We start from the raw sequence: 15,572 nt of genomic DNA, 5'->3' as shown, positions 1-15,572 counted from the left end.
TTCCGGAGGTGGAGGAGGAGGAAACAAGACTAGGTGGCGGAGAAGGAGGTGTAGAAAAAGGATAAGTGAAACAAGCAAAAGATAAAGAATGATGATGATGATGATGATGATGATGATGATGATGATGATGATGATGATGATGATGATGATGAGGAGGAGGAGGAGGAGGAGGAGAAGGAGGAGGAGGAGGCCCCGCATGGTAAACAGAAAAAGAAAATTAGAGGTTGAGGAGCTGGAGGGGATCGGAAAGGTTGGAACTGCACCGAATAGGAAAAGTTATGTGGAGGGCTAAATCTAGGAGAAAAGTGGAGGGGGAAGTGCAGGGAGGCGATGGATATACTGACAAAGAGAGAGTGAGAGACAGAGAAACAGACAGGGAAAGAGACAGAAACAGATTTATAGATACGTATGGTAAAAGTTATGTGCAGACTAAATGACGAAATATAAGCGAAGATACAAGGGGAAGTGATGATGCAGAGAAAGAGAGAGAGAGAAAGCGGAAAGAAACATTAGACTGAGGAAGACAAACAGATGACTATGCACGGAATAGGACCATGAAAAGACTAACACCCTCAAAAAGAAACAAGAAAGAAAATGAAAAGAGAGTATCTACAGTATATTTCACAGCTCTCATATAATCAAGGTAATAGTGGACAAGGATGCTAAAAATATCGCACGCGGCATGTGGCACGAATAATGTTCCCGTCAGTCATCCTATTGCCATGGAGAGACTGGCCTGGGTTGGTGATAAGAGAGGCAGTATGACGTCCAGTGTGTAGAAAGTATGGCAATATTCTCCAGTCAATGTTGGGCGGTATAGACACAGATTGGAGCTTTTATTTTTTTTTTTTTTCTCTCTAACGTTTCAGTATGTCTCTCTCCCACACAACATTTCCACTTGTCGCAATGGAACATCTACATTCTTCATTGAACAGCAGCTTATCTGCCCACAGCATCATGAGCGTATTCAGCCACGGGATTTAATCAGGTAAGGTGGGACTTTTCAAACAACCACCAGATTCTCCACGTCAAGGCATCAAAGTTCAGCGCTTTTGGATGTTACAGCAACTGGATTAAAAAAATAAATAAAAACTTCCATAGAAACGAACAAGGACCCCGCCAACACAGACCTGCCACTGGAGTCACGGGTAACAGTGAACAAATTAATCCATGCAACAGTTTTGAACCAGACTGTTGACTATCATAGCGGGTCGCGAAAATATTAGCTTTCTTCATGACTAATACATTTGGTTTATTACCAGTGAAGCAAACAGATGGCTAATATTGCATGAATAGTCAGCTTTCATACTAAACTGAGGTACTTGATTAACTCTATCACTCCTACAGTTCAACATTAATATTATATTCTTGCTCAAACAAGGATAGAATCATACTATATTGTGCAACTGATACGGAGATCCCGATTGAAGAAGTACGACATGGCCCTTACATGCCTCACTGGATGCAACACAACAGCAGAGTGACAACGAAAACAAATAACAGGACGCCTTCACTAGAGACCACAAAACTTTCCTGAACAAGACGACTCACGTGAAGTAAAGTAGGTCGCTGACAAGAGACAGATTTTGTAGGTGACGTTGTGTTGGAGGCTGATCAGTTGCAGACACAGCCACAGACAATGATAATCCTTTTACACAAATGAAACGAGAGTCCAATCCTTCCAAACCCGCTTCAATATTACTGTTTAGCTTAGCATGAGCTCAAATTTCGAAACAGTTTCAATGGTGTAAAGCAACTAATGATCCTAACTATCCTTACTCTTACGTCAGAGCAACTCCAGACACCCTAGCAGCTACGTCAGAATGTGGCACCCGATCAAACAAGCTAGATCAAAAGCAATAAAGGACAATGGAGATTTTGCGTCAAGTCCTGAGCCACAGATTTCAATTCATTTTTATACGTAAAATTTTCTGATATATCTCCACATAATTTTCATTTCTCTCCTTCCAGTTCTTATCTGCAATCAACTGCCTTTGAAATTAGGTTTTATAATCATTAACTCTCATGTCTATAAGTCCTACTAAAAAGATCACGGAAATTCTTTATCTACTTGCGCTCTTTGTCATACAGAATGGTACAAAATTCTCTGTGCCACGGGAGACGAGGGGTATGGCGGTGTGAGTAGTGGAAGTGCATGGTGTGGCAGTGTGAGGCGCGTGAGAGGTGATGCAGTGTGAGTGTGAGATGTGGCAGTATGAGGTGTAGTAGCGTGAAGTGTGACAATTACATGTAAGTGAGTGAGTGGAATATGGGCTACAGGGCTGGAAAGTTTGTTGGCAAGGTAAAAATGAGTGTAGACAGGTAGGTGTGTATGGGTGTGGATGTGGGTGTGGATGCCTAACCTCACGCACAAGCACGCAAGCACACACACACACACACACACACATAGCCTATACAGCTTCACACAGGGCAGAACTGCAGAAATAAAAACATGGCATAAATCAGTGGTGGAACAGAGCAAATATAAATATGTGTCAGAGAGAGAGAGAGAGAGAGAGAGTCCTGGGGGGGGAATAAAACGAGACACATACACAGAAGAACCACATAAAAGACACATGGGGAAAGAACGAGGGACAGGAACGTTTGAAAGATACAGTAAAGGAGAGACAGACAGCCAGACAGAGTGGGAGGCTGAGGCAGGGAAGGAGACAGACAGACAGACAGACAGATAAACAGATAGACAGATACAGACACATTGCTTCAATATCCCCGTCTACATTGTGATGCAAAATCGATATTCAAATGATAAACTAAAAACAAAATAAAGTTAGGGTGTAATATCCAGACGGAATCGACAAGGAAAAGATGTTACGAAGCCTCCCATTCCATCTACAAATACAGCCCAATGGAACACAAGAAAAGACTCTCTCTCCAACCGTAGGCCATCTCAGCACCGCATCTTTAAGTTACAGATTGAGGCAAATAAGTGGTAAGAGGATCAGGGAAGGAGGGGTCGCAGTCTGGGAGGGGAGCAAGGAGAGGTGTTAGAAAATGAGGGGTAGACGAGGGGAGAATACAGGAATGGAACGAGGGGAAGGGAGGAAGGATATAGGGTGGAAGAAGGGGAAATCAGAATACGAGAAGGGGAAAGGAGGGTGGAGGAAGAGGAAGCTAGGGCAGGGCCAGGGAAAGGGAAGGCAGACATAATGGAAGAAGGAGGAGGAAGGGTGTGACGAGAAAAAAGGGGGGAGAACAGAGTGGGACGAGTAGAGAAAGGTGGAACGAGGGCAAGGTAAGGTATGGCGAGGGGAAAGTGGAGAGTAGAGGGGAAATTGAGGGTGGGAAGAGCCTTTTGGTAAGGGGCTCAGAGCACGAGGGAAGGTTGTCTAGGATGGGTGCAAGGCGGAGAGGTGTTAGAAACTGAGGGATCGACAAGGGAAGAGTCTAGGGGGGTGAGGGGAAAAATGAGAGGCAATAGCATGATACGAGGGGAAATTCAGGTGGAACGCGACCAAATTTGGGTAGATCGAGGGGAAGATGGGGTAGGACGAGGGGAGACTGTAGGGTGGAGGGAAAGACTGGGCAGGGTGGGACGAGAGGGATGATGCTGGGAGGAAATAGGGTGGATCAAGAACAATGGGTGAAACGAGAGGAAACTGAGAGAGAATGAGGGTAGAGTAGGGTGGGAACGAGGGAAAATGGGATAATCTGAGGGCACAAGAGGAGAAATTAAGGTCGAACGAGAGGAAATTGGCCTAAGACGAAGAGAGGGCACTGTGAAACGACGAGAGATTAAGACTGAACGAGGGGAAAATGGGAGAAAGTAGGGAGATACGAGGGGAAATTAAGGTGAGACGAGGGAAACTCCTTGTCGTAAGAGGATCACACAGGTGGAGGACTGTCTGTGGGGAGTGCAAGGAGAGGTTTTGGAAATTGCAGGATAAAGGAGGAGAGAGTGTAGGGTGTGGTGAGGAAAAGAGATGCAGGAAAACAAACATGGAGTGAGAGGAGTAAGATAGGTTATGTCAAAGAAAAAAACGAACTGAACGAGAGGATAGAGGAACGACGTGGGGAAAGGAGTCATGTAAGAGAGAAAATGGCGTGTACTAAATATGAAACTCACGAATTAAATGAGGAAACACAGGGGTAAAATTGAGTAACATAGAAAATTTAGGATGAACACCTGCCAAAAAAGTTACATTCCTGCATAGAAATGAAAAACATATGTGACAGAAGCAATTACACAAAACAATGCAACACGTGTTAAGTATGGGTGAATAAGCAAGAGGAACAGAGAGCACGGCAGAAGCTGGGGTCAACGTGATAGCAACATCTGTACAGGGACGTAGCAAATCGCTGTAAACAGCTGAACGAAGACAAGCAAAATATTCACGACAGAAAGATGATATTTCCCAGTTCCCTGTGCCTCACGCTGAGCTGAATAAAAATGTTTGGCGCTAGCTTGAGTTTCCAGACAAATAGAGAGATAATGGTGACAATATCAACACTCTCAGGTTACTATGACACACTCAGCTGAATAAAATCGCTTAACACTGATCCCTTGAATCCCTTGACGTAATTTTTCAGCGATATTCTTGCTGCCTTCAGACGATTTCATTCAGACTGACATTTTTTCGAACGGGAAGGGTTACAGGTACCCTTAACCAGCTCCTGTACTAGAGTTAAAAAAAAAAAAAAAAAAAAAAAAAGATGGTGTGTAGTGCGATTAAAAGTGTAAAATACGTCGTTGGACTGAAAGGATTAACTGGAAGAGAAGCCTACAGTTGCCCCAGCCATGAAAGAGTTAATTGAGGGAAGGCGAAAAAAAAAAGACAATAGGATTTAAAAATGCTAGAGTCAAAGGGAAGTGTTAAAAGAATGTAACAAGCCACAAAGGTAGGAAGGAAAAAGCAGCAAACATCCACAGAACGAAAAACTATACTTGCGTTGGTGGTCAAAGCAAACGGGAACTTCACATACCAACACACACACACACACACACACACACACACACACACACAAACCCACACCCCCAACACACACCACACAAACGCAAATCCCCACCCGCCACACAGACAAACCCCTCCCGCCTCTACACACACACACACAATGTTTGGTTGAACCGTGAAGCTTGCACCAATGGGCCTTTCTATGTGGGTAAATATGTCACAGCATCAGAGTGAATATAGGCCAGAGAATTTATGTCGACGAAAACACGCCATAAAATTTACCACTGAGAAACATATGGCGTTGGTTACAAATTTTATGCCTGGGAATTTTGGCCATTTTGAAGGATGTCACTTTTTTTTTTTATCAAAGCGTGTTTGTCAGAGAAAGAGAGAGAGAGAGAGAGAGAGAGAGAGAGAGAGAGAGAGAGAAAGCACGCTCAAAAGAAATACCGACATGATTAGATTTTACAGATGAGCCGCCACGTCAAAACAAGTTCCAAAGCTAGACACGTTGAATAGACGCAGTGATAAACGCGGGGGATTTGAAAAGACACACATAGACGCAGAAAGTCGCTTAGATAAAAAGATAAATAGTCGAATAGGCCCTGATAGAAACAGAGATAAACGAAAAAGTTAGAACGGTTAGATAGATATAATACTAGACGAAGCTAAGTTGAAAAAATAAGGACGCTGAGGAAGAACAAAGGAACAGACATGTAAACAGAAACTGAAACAGAATATACACAGAAATGCATTTAAGGCCGAAGTCTAAGTGGCATAAGAGGATTCGAACCTCCTCTTCCATAGCGACTTGTTTTGCTTATTACTTCATAATATAGTTGTCTGTAATTTATATTGTATTAATGCCTATATAGTTTGCATCAATAACACACAAGAGGGTACTTAAGCGAAATGTGCAGCATAAATCGCTGTGGAAGACTTGTTGCGAAATCTCCAGAACCATTTCGAGATTCTTTAAGGGATTTTCTGGAAAAGATAGTAAAGATAATGGAATAATTGTAATGACCTAGAAAATAGACTATAAAATAAGTGACAGAACAGGCCAGACAAGAGAACCTCGATTATCTTAAAGGCTTTTCCATTCTCAACCCCTCCACCTCCTCCTTCATGTTCCTTTGTTTTCCTTCGTTTCTTCCTCTCCTTTCCTCTTTGAACGTTTTCCTTCTGACTTCGGTTCTTCCTGCTTCTCTCCTTTTTATTTCTCCTGTCTCTTTCTTTCTCTCATTCGTTTCTTCCGCCTCCTTTCCTTTTGCCATCGCTCTCTCTCTCTCTCTCTCTCTATCTCTATCTCTCTCTCTCTCAGGTATCGATCTTTTTTTCATATACACTCCCGCTCTCCTGGTCACCTTTCACCTTTCTCCCCTACTTCCTCTTGTTTTCTCTCCCACACTTTTCCTCTTTCCTCCCGTTCACCCTTCCCCCCCCCACCCTCCCGTCCCCTCCCATCTCCTTTCCCTCTCTCTCTCTCTCTCTCTCTCTCTCTCTCTCTCTCTCTCTCTCTCTCTCTTTCTCTCTCTTCTCTCTCTGCTTCTCTCCCTCCTTCTTCTCATTCACCTCCTCTCCCCTCCCTTCCCCCTCTTTGTGTTGCCTTGGAGCGGAGCATTAAGTTGCCTTCAAGTTGTCGTACACACGCACTTTTGCATACACTGTCCAGCACACACACAAACATCATACACACGCACACGTACATGCACACGCACAAAAGCTAATTCAGAAACATGCAGCTCTCTAACAACAACATATTTTCGCCATATGTACGTTTTATACTTTACTATATAATGAAACATACGTCAGCGCGTACAGTCTGCACAGAAATATGTTCGGTACCGTACACACAAATGCGTAATCATGGGTAAACATTCACTCAGGCATACACATAAACATCCATATACTTAGACTGAGACACACACACACACACACACACACACACACACACACACTTTCCTCCACAACACATCCACACACACACACACACACACACACACACACACACACACACACACACTTTCCTCCACAACACATCCACACACTTACACACAGAACCTCATGGCAGGCACATTATTTACAGAGGCTGCCACAGAAGGGCCCCCCAGACACTTCCAGACCCACATAATGCCCGCCACATTTTCCATGCCTAAAATTCCACTGCACCTGGAAAGACCAGAGAAAGGGGGTTGGGACGGGTGGGAGTGGTTGTTGCTGTCTGCTGTCGACTGAATGAATGAGCTGGGTAGAGAGAGCATGCTTTTCATAATTTAGTCATCCTTCTGAATTGTCTTTTCGCTGTCATTATCATCATCATCATCATCATCGTTCAAGCCAACAATCCCATCAAGTGTTAAAACTCCCTAACCTATCTAGCATCCCTCTGATCACGTCTCACAGGATGCGGCGTTAGTCAATAATTAGACTGATAGACAGACAAACAAAAAGAAATATATATATATATATATATATATATATATATATATATATATATATATATATATATATACTGTATATATATATATATACACGGACAGATAGATAGACAGAGATAATCTAGTTCTCGCCAGCGTCTACCTTTGATAATTGGATAGATCACTGGGAAACTTGGCCAGTGTCTCCCAGGTGACGACCGTGTCAGACAGAAGGTACATGGATAGACCCCTCCCCCCCTTTTTTTTCCACCCTCAGCCTCACCTGTCTGCCTATCTCCTCCAAGTATAATTTATTTACTAATCTCTCCAAGAATTACTAGTTTACCAATCCCCTCCAAGAATACCTAATTTACGAATTCTCTCAGAAGTACTCTTTACTGATGCCCTTCAAAAACAACGTCCTTACTATTCCCCTCCAAATACTGCTTCTTTATTGATGCCCTTTTAAAAATTACTTCTTTACTTATCCCCTCCAAAAATAACCTCTTTATTGGTGCCCTTTAAGAAATAACGCCTTTGCTAATCCTCTTCAAAAATTTCTTAACTCATGCCCTCCCAAGATAGCTCAACTGGTCCCTCCAAAATTTCCCTTACCGATCCCCTCCAACGATGATCTCTTTACTGATTACCGGTATCTCCAAGAAAGATGTCATGTTGTGAAGTACTGAAATCATGAGAATTTCCCATGGTCATTATTGGCAATATTTAGAGCTGTAATAAAATCATACCTGACCATTGTATAAAGAGCCACATAACAAGGAACAGTATAAAGATCTATATGCCCTGATTTAAATAATTTCAGCGATCGACAAACAACAATGATTTATATCTCTTTCTCAAGCTGATAATCGAGGACACGACAACCTCGAAAGTGTAATGAAGCAAGGAATAAAGTGTCTCGAAGGGTAAGATGAGTGGAGGGGGAGGGACATTCAATGGATGTTTGGACCATTTCACAAGGCACTTTATTGATAACTTCCTCCTCCCTGTATTTTATTTCCTCGTTTCTAGACCCTACCCAAACCTTTAACGTTAGAAAACAGGAGACGGTGAAGTTAACGATAGTGAAACAAATTCATGCTCAGTCACAGAATATGAAAAACACTGAATTCTCTGTAAATTCTGTAATGCTGGAGGCCACTTCAGTAAATTCATTCTGCTGACAGACAATTTTATTCAGCTAAGGAAACCCGCTGCTCTATATAAAAAAAAAAAAAAAAAAAAATTAAATTTTGTACTGCTAACATTACATTTTACCATAAAATTAACAACCAAATAAAAAAAATGGTTGGTAACACTGATTATATTTAAAAGAATTTGCCTTTAGCCCGTTAAAACTGGTACCGGTATCAAGCTGAGAGGAGAAACTAAGCTTGGATGCCTCTCCCGTAGATATGAAGACAAGGTTAACTTAAGCTTAGATTTTACATAACTGTCCATAATCCATGTCTACAAAGCCCTTATCTGTAGTTCGTCCACCTTAACCTGGTCGTACGTCCTTTCCATTGCACCCCCTCGCGACTAGCACCATATTCTAATATTAATTGCTTGTTATTTACGTAATAGAGACGGCACCTCTAGGCCATGTAAAGGTGGACGGATACTGTATGTGTTGTTATCTTATCGCGCTATCGGAGTACGTCGAGCACTGAGCCCCCTTTCTTACACGCCCCTCCCCAGCCCACCCACCCCATCACCACCGCCACGTTCTGGCTTCTTTCCAGGTCCCTCCTCTCATGCCCTCCTCATAGGGGATATCACCTTCGTGGGCCCCCTGCCATACTAACAATACATCTTTTCCATTCACCGCAATACATTAATTCTGATAAACTTATGATAAATATATTAATTCTGATAAACTTATGATTTGTATTAATTTTACACGACGTTTTATGTATTCATGTATGTATGTATATATGTATGCGTTGCCTCTACGGTTGATGGATGATGCCATGTTCCGTGACTCAGGTGATTTGTCTCTGTACAGGCACCACGGCCCGTACTTATAAAACACTAGAGCCGTGTTTTTGTCGTCCAAGCTGGAGCTTAGGATTCGAAGCGCGTCTTAGGGTGCTTGGTTTCTGTCCGCAAAAACAGTCCAGGATACGTAGAACCGAAAAATTACGTGCCGCTCGCATAGTAAACAGAGGGGTTCGCCGAAGACGATCTTCTGCGTCATCAGGCGAAAGTCTGTCCTAAATTCATAGCAGCGAGTCATAATTCCTTACGTTCGACCTAACCTAAGTAATAGCTAAAGAAATTCGCCACCGTCAACCAAAACGTTTTCATGACAAGAAAGATGTACTTAATGAGCTAAGTGATGCTGAACTGGTAAGGAAATACCGCTTGGACGATGCAGGCATAATTTTTATGGCAGATTTGGTCGGGAACCCTAACAAGACCAACGGCAAGAAACAAGGCTCTCACGCCAGAAACAAAAATTATTTAATGCTGCGTTACCTTGCAACTGGAAAAATGAAACTTTGTAGTGGCAACGACCACTTGTACCTTTCTGTATCGTACTGTAAGAGTTCTCCATGCTGCTGGTGGCGGTGATGGTGTTTGTTTACAGGATGGTGTGGTGAGGCAACATCTCCTCGTCCACTGTAAATCAAAATGGTAAATAAATAATTCTTAAAACTTTACAATAATCAGTTAACTTTTCGCCGAAAACATTTAATAAAAATATCGTAGTAATTTTATATTATTTGTTACGTCTGTTCTGCTTTTTTTTTTTTTTCGTATTTTTCTTCAATTATCAAAACTCCCAAGTGCTACATATTATAGCAAACCGCTATCTCAGCAGCTTGCAATTTTCGACGTAACCGAGTTCCGATTTTGTTATAATGTCTCACATGTCTGACTTTCACCTAACTATGATGTAGGTTTTATCAGTACGGCCTCACGTTTGTTGCAACTTCCTCCCCGTATTTACTCCCTGTCCTTCCCCACACCACATCTACCTCACTCCCTTTCCATTGCACCTCTACTCTCTCTCCCATCTCCCCACACCACTTCCACACCTTCGTCCCCATATCACTTCAACCTCTCCTTCCCATTGCGCCGCCGTATCCATCCCCATCTCTCCAGCACCTACAGTACACACCTTCCTTCCTACACCCTCTACCTCCCTGTACTTACTGCCTGCCTTTCCCCACGCTTCAGATATACCTTTCACTCACTTTCCGTAACACTTCCATCCCAATCTCTCCTCACACCACCTCCACACTTTCCCCACAACAACCCACACCTTCCCATCTCCACCTCCACACTATCTACCCTCCCCATATCTCCTCACATTTGCTATTCCCCCCATCCTCACACCACTTCCACACTTTCCCCACAGTGTACTATGTATCCGTCTATAATCTTCACACCGTCTCCCCTCCACTCCACACTTTCTCCCATCCCCTCCATACCATCTCCCCTTCACTCCACATCATCTCCCTCCCCTCCATACCACCACCTCTTCCCTCCCCACCGTCTCCCCTCCCCTCCCCTCTCACACCCTTACCCACAACACACACAACACGACTCAACAGACGGGCCCATTCGATCGTTAATGGCCATTACATTTAATTAGACCTGGAGACAAGGGAACTAGTCACTCCAGGTACAAGGGACAAGCAACTAGGATGCATTTGTGAAGTAACTAGGGAGCATTTGTGAAGCAACTAGGAGGCAGTTGTGAGGCAAGTGGGGACATTTAGGCAACACCAGGAAGGCATTACGAAATCAGCTTTAGCGACAACAGCACCCAACAACACCCAGCGCCATTGTCGCTTAATGTTATCTAAAGTGGGGCTGTTCGCTGGCTGGTCCGTTTCTCCGAGTTTTCTGGGTCTGTGTATGGTTTCTAGGACATTGCATGGTTTCTAGGATCTTGCATGGTTTCTTGTATCTTGCTTGGAATCTAGGACAATATTCTGGTCAGCTTAGCGGGCTCTCATACACTTCTTCCTTGTTATTTTATTCCCTTACTCATCCCTAAATTTCCCCTTCTACGACATTTATTTACACTACGACGACACTAAAAAAATATAAACGACACACACAAGAATAATAAAGTGTAATTAGCAAAACAAATCGTGAAATTAGACCTGCTAAAACCCCTCTTAAGCAAACAAAGACACGGATCTAAATTTTTTAAAGTTTTTCTAGCTTTGTGTATGGTTTGGCTGGTAACTTTCGTGGTCCGAGTGAAAGGCTGATGGAGCGGTGTTATTTCATAGTTCCCCCTGCCATCGCCACCGTTTTCAGTGGCCCAATTTAAACACAAAGGTTACATTTTTTCACTGCTTGTATTTTTGCTGTTATTTCGATGTTTGTTTCTCTCTCTCTCTCTCTCTCTCTCTCTCTCTCTCTCTGCTACACTTTTCAGAATCCAAGGACTTATTCTTATTTTCTCCCCTGCACTTTCTCCTTTTTCCATTCCCGTATCTTTTCTTGCTCTCCATCTTGTTCTTTTCTCGTCTTCTCGCCACTGCACCTTTTCCTGTTCCCCCTCCCACCTCAGCACTTTTTTTCCTGTTCTCCCCTGCACTTTTTCTTGTTTCACATCTTGTTCTCTCCCTTATTTTACTCGAACTTTTTTCTGATCGCTTCTCCCCATTTCTGTTGTTGTCTCAGCATTTTTCGGAATACCTCCCTATTTTTAATACACTGCCTGATTAGTAAAACGCCACCTCTCTTCGCACACAGAAAAGAAATGCAAGGACTTCCCGACAATGATTACACTCTTATCCTATCCTACCCTATCCTATCCTTAAAGGCAGTATCCAATCTCCTCATATTCTACCCTTCCAATTCATCTCCACCATTCTCCTCTCCCCAACCCTGTCGAGATGAAGACTGTAAGAACTTGCACGACGATTATTAAATTCTCTCATCTCTCCTTCAACTTAGCATCCTGAAGCCTCCAAATCTGTCTTTAAAACTCATCTCCATTTTTCTTCTCTCCCCAGGCCTGTCGATAAAGTGCTACCAGTGCAACAGCCACTTAGACAAGGATTGTATGGAGCTGCCCAGTGGCTCCGATAAGTTCCTGACGGAGTGCGGGGACGAGCCTAACGGGGAGCAGTACACACTCTGCAGGAAAGTGGACATGTACCTCGACATGGACTTCGGGAAATGTGAGTGTCATGTGCAGCTTTAGGACGAGAATTGGTCGATTTGGAGGGGGCGAGAACATGCCATCCTTACCCCAAAATTATAGAGAAACGTTTGGAGGTTATCTTTAGACCGAAAATTGAAACGCGTTTAGTTATCCTCACTTCGGGTCACCCATAAATTGAACATGTGTAAATATAAATCGGAGGGGGGGAAAAATAGAATCATGTTTAGTTAGTGCTAGTGCCATGTAGAGTCAGCATGGGCCATGGAGAGTCAGTATCAGGGACATGTGAAGGCAGTATCAGCGCAATGTAGAGTCAGTACCATTGCCGTGTGGAGTCAGAAAGTGCCATTTTGAGCCAGTATCAGTGCCATGAAGAGTCAGTATCAGTACCACGTAGTCAGAAAGAACCACGTACAGCAAGTATCAGTGACATTTAGTCAGTTTCAGTGCTACGTGGAGTCAGCATCAGTGTCATGTAGAGTCAGTGTCAGTGCCATGTAAAGTCAGAAAGAGTCATGTTCAGCCAGTATCAGTGCCATTTAGTATGAGTGCCATGTAGAGCCAGTATAAATCCAGTACCAGTGTCATATAGAGTCAACCTGTAGTCTAATCTTTGTTCTTGTTTCCAGACCACCCCGCTGAGAACCGCATCATGCGAGACTGCGGCTACGTGGAGAACGATGACCCCGATCAGGAATGCTACTACAAGAGCGGCTACAACACGCGCACGTGGGTCTGCGCATGCAAGGAGGATGGTTGCAACGCCGCCACCCTGCCCTCCACAGCATCCTTCCTCGTCATGTCCCTTGCCGCCCTCGTCGCCGTCCTTAGGGGGGCTTATTAATACAACCCTCCATCTAAAATACACATACTTTTAGCCCCGTATGCCTCCTTCAACTTAATACCCTCTAACCCTGCCTCATTGACTTAGATATACGACGTTGCAATCCTCCCTCCCCTTAAAATGCAACGTTGCAATTTACACCTATACACATCCTATAATTCTTCTCCCCTCCTTCAGCGCTCGACTTTCTAACTCTTCCTCCTAACTTATAACGTTGTAACCTTTTCTTCCTCTAATGTCCAATGTTGTAATCTTCCCTCAGTCCTCCAACATTACCTTCTTCCCTCCTCGAACAGAACCTTACTCTCTTTCCTCCCTCTTCCAACACAACCTCCCCCTCTCCTTCTAACACAACCTTCCTCCCTGACGCATATTTAACCCATTCACCACGATGACGACTTATTCACTATATTTTCACTATCTACAGACGATTTTATTAAGCTAAGGTTAACTGTTTCGAACCCGGGGCGTCAGAGATAAGTCTTCATTAACCCCAGCAGTACCAGAGACGATTTCCCTAAGAAGAAGAAAACCGTTCAAGAGCAACAAAAAGAAAATAAAAGGAAAAGTACGTCATTGGGGTGAAATAGTTAACTTTTTCCCCAGTCTTCGTCTTTTTTTTTTTTCTTTTTTTTTTCCTCGTTCAGCACTTTTTTTCTTACTTCCCTCCTTCCCCATGTCCAAGTTTTTCCCCTTGACATTCCTTCTTCCTTTTGAGAATTCTAAGTTTTCTTTTAACGTTGTCCTTGTTCCTATATCCTAGTCTCCCCACCTTTCTCCAGACAGTCAGTTCTCTCAGGAATTTTAACTTTTCCCAATATTTTACTTCTTTTATTTGAGCTTTCATGCAATCCTTTCTTATTAAGAGATCTAACATTCCATTTTCTTAATTTATTTGCCTTGTCCCTATTGATTTAACTTTCCGTCTCCTCCTCCCCTCAGCTGCTGTTCTCGCTGTGGATTGCGGTTCCTGACATCGATGGGGAGTTCAAATTCCTTTCAGTCTCTTTCCTCTTCTTCAGTTATCCTTCTTCTTCTTCCCTTGAATCCCACTTCCTCTCCCTCTCCCCCTTCCTTCCCTCATTCTCTTTCCGTTCCTCATCCCCTTCACTTCTTCAATTCTTCTCCCTCTTCCCCCTCAATTCCCCCCTCCCCATCTCCCCATTTAGTCTCCTCTCCTCCCCTGCAGTCTCCAACCTCTTCCATTCCCTGGCCCCTACTTTACCATCCCTCTCCTCCCCTCCCCTTCACCTGTTCCTCTTCCCTCCTCCTCCTCTAACTCCATAACTCCTCTTCACTCCCCCTTGCTGTGTTGCCTCCTTTTTTCCAAGGCAACTGGTAGTCAAGTCGAATTTTTATTTCCTCGCAGATATCCATACAACCACTTTAGGACATCTCTGTACTGAAAATGCTAAATGAAAAATCAATGCTATGGACTCCACTTCACCTGTAATGTTCCCTGTGTTTAATTACTTGTATAAAAGAAATATATATATATATATAAGCTATCTGCGCACAAAAAAAAAGCTATGAAATACTTAACTAAAAAAGGAGTCAAATTCAGTTAGGATTCGTCAGCCTCGAACGCCACCAGAGTGTTGTTCCGGCGCAGTGTCGCGGGTCGGGTGCTCCTGAGAAAGCCCGGCAGCTCAAGGGCAGAGTTGTGATCTCGTAGGGTTGTGTTCTTGTAGGTTATGGAGGCTCCCTAATACCTCTTCCTATCTGTCTATCTGTCCATCCATCCATCTATTTATTTCAAGACGCCTTAATTCTGAACGGGGTGGTCGCAAACAGGCTACCCACATGTCGCCCTGTCCTTCCCCCTCTGACCTGCTTTTCCCTCCCTTCATAATATACTTTCCCACCTTCCCCTAACTATATTTCGTATTTGGAACGTTAATGTGCTTTTGTAGGCTATTTATGCCATCTGCGTTGGTATCAAAGTAAATAAGTAACAGGCAAGAGAATAATAAGGTGTGCTATGTAAAATATATAGCTAAAGGGGAGGTGATAGGGAACCTCATAAGCCCACGAGTACACGACCCGTAGTCTCCAACCTTCATTGTAGATATGCTAATATTTAACCGCGAGAATCAACAGCCTTTTCGAGATAGTTGTAGCCATAATTAATTGTTAATTGTTATAACAAATGAATGTAGAGAATATATGTACATTGCTTTTTATTTTGGCTATAAGCTGTTTTAGCCATGGAAATTCTATAGGATAGCCGAATTCTACGCAAGCCTCATCCCGGTGTTCTG

General features: G+C 43.3%; 1 protein-coding gene across 1 annotated transcript in view; it reads left to right on the top strand.

Moving 5' to 3' along the window:
• Positions 1–13,357, top strand: part of LOC145401346 (uncharacterized) — a 123,494-nt gene extending 110,137 nt beyond the window's left edge. Inside the window, exons 3-4 of the mRNA XM_080273671.1 lie at positions 12,316–12,483; positions 13,097–13,357. Of these exons, the coding sequence (XP_080129797.1) occupies positions 12,316–12,483; positions 13,097–13,311 (383 nt within the window). The 3' untranslated portion in view covers positions 13,312–13,357. The remainder of the gene's footprint in view (positions 1–12,315; positions 12,484–13,096) is intronic.
• Positions 13,358–15,572: the final 2,215 nt, after the last annotated feature.

The sequence above is a fragment of the Coenobita brevimanus genome, chromosome 55 (genome assembly GCF_032717465.1).
Source record: "Coenobita brevimanus isolate Jiangsu-jjx chromosome 55, ASM3271746v2, whole genome shotgun sequence".
NCBI classification, from domain to species: Eukaryota; Metazoa; Arthropoda; class Malacostraca; order Decapoda; family Coenobitidae; genus Coenobita; species Coenobita brevimanus.
This window is presented reverse-complemented; position numbering and strand designations above follow the sequence as displayed.